This window comes from Salvelinus alpinus, chromosome 38 (genome assembly GCF_045679555.1).
Source record: "Salvelinus alpinus chromosome 38, SLU_Salpinus.1, whole genome shotgun sequence".
Classification (NCBI taxonomy): Eukaryota; Metazoa; Chordata; class Actinopteri; order Salmoniformes; family Salmonidae; genus Salvelinus; species Salvelinus alpinus.
The window spans coordinates 3697116-3702360 of record NC_092123.1 but is presented as its reverse complement, the minus strand read 5'-3'; the positions used below and the strand labels follow the sequence as shown (position 1 = coordinate 3702360).

The 5245-nt window shown below is 42.9% G+C and overlaps 1 protein-coding gene across 8 annotated transcripts; it reads left to right on the top strand.

The window, feature by feature from the left end:
- The first annotated feature begins 1155 nt into the window (after positions 1–1155).
- On the top strand, positions 1156–4879 carry LOC139566410 (putative nuclease HARBI1). 8 transcript variants are annotated; one of them, XM_071387562.1, is made up of 10 exons: positions 1156–1537; positions 1825–1895; positions 1983–2159; positions 2250–2311; positions 2394–2480; positions 2568–2851; positions 2931–3619; positions 3689–3804; positions 3901–4012; positions 4107–4879. In XM_071387562.1, exons 7-10 carry the CDS (start codon positions 3148–3150, stop codon positions 4475–4477), a joined length of 1071 nt encoding a protein of 356 aa, XP_071243663.1. In that variant the 5' UTR covers positions 1156–1537; positions 1825–1895; positions 1983–2159; positions 2250–2311; positions 2394–2480; positions 2568–2851; positions 2931–3147; the 3' UTR covers positions 4478–4879. The 8 variants fall into 8 exon arrangements, with proteins under 8 accessions (XP_071243663.1, XP_071243664.1, XP_071243662.1 ...); XM_071387563.1 differs by lacking the exon at positions 3689–3804; XM_071387561.1 differs by having other exon boundaries at positions 1825–2159.
- The last annotated feature ends 366 nt before the right edge of the window (positions 4880–5245 follow it).

Here is a 5245-nt window from a genome sequence, read left to right as displayed (position 1 = left end):
GCGAGATGCTGTTGTTTGTGCTCAGACGATACAGAGATAGACCTATGTGCAGCGACACTACAATAACCTGGGATTTCTGGAGCCATTTCCCATGAAAGAGCATATACGTGTATGTTATTTAGTAGCAGAGGAGAAAGGAGCAAGGTAGGTTGGCTGAACAACCTGTTCTAAACAACGAACGGACTCATTGTAAATCAATGGGAAAACCAAAGTGAGCAAGGCTCTAAGTGGCTGCAGTTATATAATGAAACAATATTTATGTTCCCTTTCAATATTTGCCAGTGGCCCTTCAGCCAGCATTTTTACTCTAAGCTTCTGGTAAACTGAGACAATTTATTACGGAGCTGACTTTTATTGTGCTTCAATTGAATGCCTCTGGGACTACTGGAGACTTAAGTGAGAGAGTGCCAACCACAAAGAACGACTCCAGCTTTTATATTGTTCATTTGTTGTCTTCTTCCTGTTGCCAAAAACATATTTTTTTCTTAATTCCCTGTCTGATAATTCTCCAGTAAACAATCATACTAATTCACAAAGACACCAATTCATGAAGCTTGAAATATAGCTATTGTACTGCAGATCTTCTACTTTGTGATTGATTTGTGGACATTAGGTGAATGTTGCTGGGAGGCCTTATATCAGGGTTTCCCAAATTCGGTCCGGGGGACCCCAAGGGGTGCACCCCCCCCCCAACACTACACAGCTGATTCAAATAATGAACTCATCATCAAGCTTTGAGTATTTGAATCAGCTGTGTAGAGCTAGGGCAAAAACCAAAATGTGTACTACTCGGGGTCCCAATGACCGCGTTTAGGAAACGCTGCATTATATTGTGTATGTTTCAAACACTTCCACTTCCTGTTTACTTCCTGTCTCTGAAGGAAGTCCCGCAGTGTTTTGTTCATAGAGAATGATAGAGGAGTCTAGATGGATAAATTCCTTTTTGGCAGTGACATTGCCATTGAGGGCTTCCACCATTTTAAAGTAGTCAACTGGGTGTGACTTCCTATGGGTTAAGGGAGGATCACATAATTTCATCCAGGTTAAAGGAGAGATCAACCAATGAATTATAGTTGTGAAAGAACATTCCATAACTGCAGGTGGCAGTAATTTGCCAACCTTGGTATTTATACCTGATCAAACAACACACTCCAGGGGCCTGTTGCACAAAAGTAGAATTAAGACATCCGGGATAAATGACTCAGCTGAGCTCAATGAAGCCAAAACATGTGCGTCCAGGCTTAATTGGTTGCACAAAGACCAAGCCAGGATGAGCAGACACGGATTCATTAAGCCAGGTGAAACCAATCCTGGATAGGTGCGCGCTCACGGCTCACTCAAATAGACCCCGCCACAGATCACAGATTAACTGATTTACCATGGCAACTAGAGCCGCGTACTTTTCCCCGTCGGAAGCACAAATCCTCATGGAGGCATACGAGGAGGTAAAAGATATAATTAAGAAGAAAGGCAACACCGCCACAGTGATAAAGCAAAGAGAAAAAGCGTGGCAAAGTATTGCAGACCGCCTGAATGCGTAAGTAGTGCACAATTACACACTCACCGCTCCGCTGAAACATCACAATTACAATTCAAATATTTAATTCACATCTCCAAAAATGCAGTTGTACTGTAATTATGAAACGGTTAAATTTTTAATTGAAATGCACTGCAGATATGAGTGAAATTGTGTAAAGTAACTCCATCACACTGTATAAAGCTATGATACATTTTTTGATATTTTTACTGAAAACAAGACAAAAATACCAAGTAATTTTTTGCAGTGTGACTCCATTAAATGTGTGTGTGTGTGTGTGTGTGTAGATTAAACATGAACGGGCCAAAACGGACATGGCAGCAGGTCAAAATCAAATACAAGAACATTCTGCAGAATGGTATGGTCCCTGACTAATATTTAACAAAGCACAAGCATATATTGTACCCAGAAGGTGCCTGCTCACACATTGTCTGTACTGTTTTAGCAGTGAAAAAGAATACCCACAGACAAGGCACGGGTGGTGGGTCACCAAAGGCTGACCTTACCCCAGCAGAGGACATGGCCTTGGAGCTAAATAAAGGCAGGCCCGTCTTAGAGGGGATCCCTGGGGGGAAAGAGACGAGCATAGGTTCCTCCCAAGATGCCACCCGCTTCATTCAAGGTATGTCCTTCCATCTCTACATGGGATACAACCACATTCATATTGAATCAATTTGGACTGTCTGACTTTGGTTTACCTATTGCCTTGCAGTGTCTGGCAGCACTGTGTTCCTGTTAGAGCCACCAGCACAAGCACCAGACGATGCTGATCCAGTGAGTACTCCATCAAAGGCATACTGTAGGCCTGGCATGTCTTGTCTACTAGCTTCAATATGAATCCGATTAAATGTGATAGGGTGAAGGCCCCAGTGCAGCAGCAACAGCACATGATGGAGACGATGATGAGGAGGAGACCATCTCTCTGGATTCCAGAAGGCATGAGGTATCATGTTAAGACTGTGAAAGTACTATTTACTCTACAATGGTGAGGAGTCCTCATCAAAATCAAAAAATCTAATTTCTTTTACAGGACCCAGATGCTATACAGTGGGAAAACCAGCCTGGCAACATAGTGCGTATTAATAAAAGGACACCACATCCTGCCAAATTCCAGCTGCGCTAATTGTATTGTGTTCACAGAGCTCACAAACTATCAGAAAGTTGTATGGCAACCACCTCCGGCGCCAAATAGAACTGGCAGACATAGACATTCAGTACAAGAAGAAAAAGATGGAAAATCTTGCACTGGAGTCCGAAATAAAAAAGAGGACAATTAGGAAACTGGACCTTGAAATAAAAAAACTTGAGAGGGAGGTGAGATATGCCTTCAATGTACACTGTATGCTAACTGTAACACAAATGTATTAATCATTATTTTTCTTTCCTCCCCCAGCTCCAAGAAGATGACACAGCTCAAAATAAAAATTAGGTATATTCTCATAAAGTCAAGTGAGCCATGACATATGAGCTCTTATTGTGAGCACACAGGACGGTGGCATCTTTCTAAGGTTTTTTTTATTTTCCCAGCAATCAGTACAACCAAGTCATCGTTATAAGGCATCGCCCTCTTTTGCCCACCCCCCCAGCACCAGGTGTGGCCACTAGCCTATATGAAGGCCCAAAATTGTGTGTTCCTTTCTGCTCTGACAATGGCATGCCCATTCGTGCGAGATGTGGTGGATGAAGAAGCACTTGTGCTGAGGAGAGCCTTCAGGCGAGAAAGGGTCTTCAGGGACCGGTTGGACCCACTGGCCTTCCCTGATGACCATCTATATGAAAGATACAGGTTTTCTGCAGATGGCATCAGGTATCTATGCAGACTACTGGGTCCCAGGATTAAGCACCGCACTGCACGGAGCCATGCACTGAGTGTGGAGCAAATGGTTTGTGTGGCCTTGCGCTTTTTTGCTAGTGGAGCCTTCCTGTACTCAGTGGGGGATGCAGAACAGCTGAACAAGGCCACAATTTGCCGCACAATAAGGAGTGTGTGTCTGGCTATCAAAGCATTAGCAGATGTCTTCATCTCCTTCCCTGGCCACAGAAGACTCTGTGACATCAAAGAGGAGTTCTATAGGATTGCAGGTAAGAGGATCTACAAATTACAGGACAACTGTTAACACATAGTAGGATACTCATTACTTTGTGTGACAGGTTTCCCCAATGTCATTGGTGCAGTGGACTGCACACACATAAGGATAAAAGCCCCCTCAGGTGCCCATGAGGCCGATTTTGTGAATAGGAAATCCTTTCACAGCATTAATGTTCAGGTGAACATAACTTTTTGATATTGTCCATTGACGAACACTCTGCATTGCCAGTGATGTGCATTGATTGGTGTAATATTCCTCATCTTATGATTTCAGATGGTCTGCAATGCTGACTGTGTGATCAGCAATGTTGTGGCAAAATGGCCTGGCTCAGTCCATGACTCCAGAATCTTTCGGGCCTCTGAAATCTATCAGTGCCTATCACAAGGTAAGCCACACAACCCCTATTTATAACCATCATGGCTGTGTCAAGAATATCACTGTGTTTATGAGGTAGTAATGATGAGATTTTGTGTTGACAGGTGAATTCTCTGGTGTGTTGCTGGGAGACAGGGGGTATGGCTGCCAGCCTTTTCTCCTGACACCTTTCACAGACCCCCAGGAAGCACAGCAGGCCTACAACCATGCCCATGCCAGGACCAGGGCCAGAGTTGAAATGACCTTTGGCCTCCTGAAGGCACGCTTTCACTGCCTTCACAAATTAAGGGTCAGCCCTGTTAGGGCATGTGATATTACTGTGGCTTGTGCTGTCCTCCACAATGTGGCCTGCCTGAGGAAGGAGAGGGCCCCCAGAGTGCCACCAGCCATGGACTGGGACAATCCGGCAATCTTCCCTGATGACGACAGTGGTCGGCTGCTGAGGGACCAATATGTGTTGAATTATTTTAGTTAGTATGTGTGCTTTCAATTTTGGTTAAATATGTCCTGCGGTGGCAGAGGAATTTGGTTTTTTTTGGGTTCGTTTTTTGACGAATTTGGCCTCTTATGATGTTTGTGCGGTATACTGTGTGTAATACAAGGCTGCAGGGAGGCTACTGCATCCATTCATTTGTCTGTTCAGTTGATGTGTATGGATTTGTCCTGCATTTATTTTAGTGTGCAGACATGCAGGGTGTGTTATATACAGACCTTTGAATGTGTATGTATCATTTTGTATAATATGCTTGGATTCTGTGCTTTCCATCTTGTAGAGTCACTGTGACTTCAGTTTCGAAAGGAGCTGATGGTTTACCTGCTTTGTTTTGTCCTTATTCAATAAAGGAACATAATGTTACACATTGTGTTTTTATATTCATATGGAATGTGTATTTGTTTATATGACAGAGTACTAGGGCCACACTGAAGAAAAAGGATAAAGTCATAAATTTATGAGGCTGGTTCTTTCTGCAGAAAAGCTACATATTGTTTTTACAGTTTTGATACTTATGACAATGTGATACTTAATATTCTGGCACATCAGCATGTCTTTGTTTATGAAACCATACTGAAGTACAATTTCACGAAATGCCCCACATCTGTCATTTTAACAACTGTCCTCCTTTAAAACAACTGGTTACAATATTATGACTTGTGTTTTTTTCCCCTCTGTGGCCCTAATATTCTATCATTTTATATATAGCCTTATAGTCTATGGGAAACTGTAAATTATCTAATGATAGCA

What these genes read in the sequence shown, in the direction of transcription:
- LOC139566410 (XM_071387562.1), top strand. Translation starts at nt 3,148, where the DNA reads ATGAAGGCCCAAAATTGTGTGTTCCTTTCTGCTCTGACAATGGCATGC. An exon ending in GGAGTTCTATAGGATTGCAG is followed by an intron (nt 3,620 to 3,688) that starts GTAAGAGGATCT and finishes TTTGTGTGACAG; the next exon opens with GTTTCCCCAATGTCATTGGT. An exon ending in TTCACAGCATTAATGTTCAG is followed by an intron (nt 3,805 to 3,900) that starts GTGAACATAACT and finishes TTATGATTTCAG; the next exon opens with ATGGTCTGCAATGCTGACTG.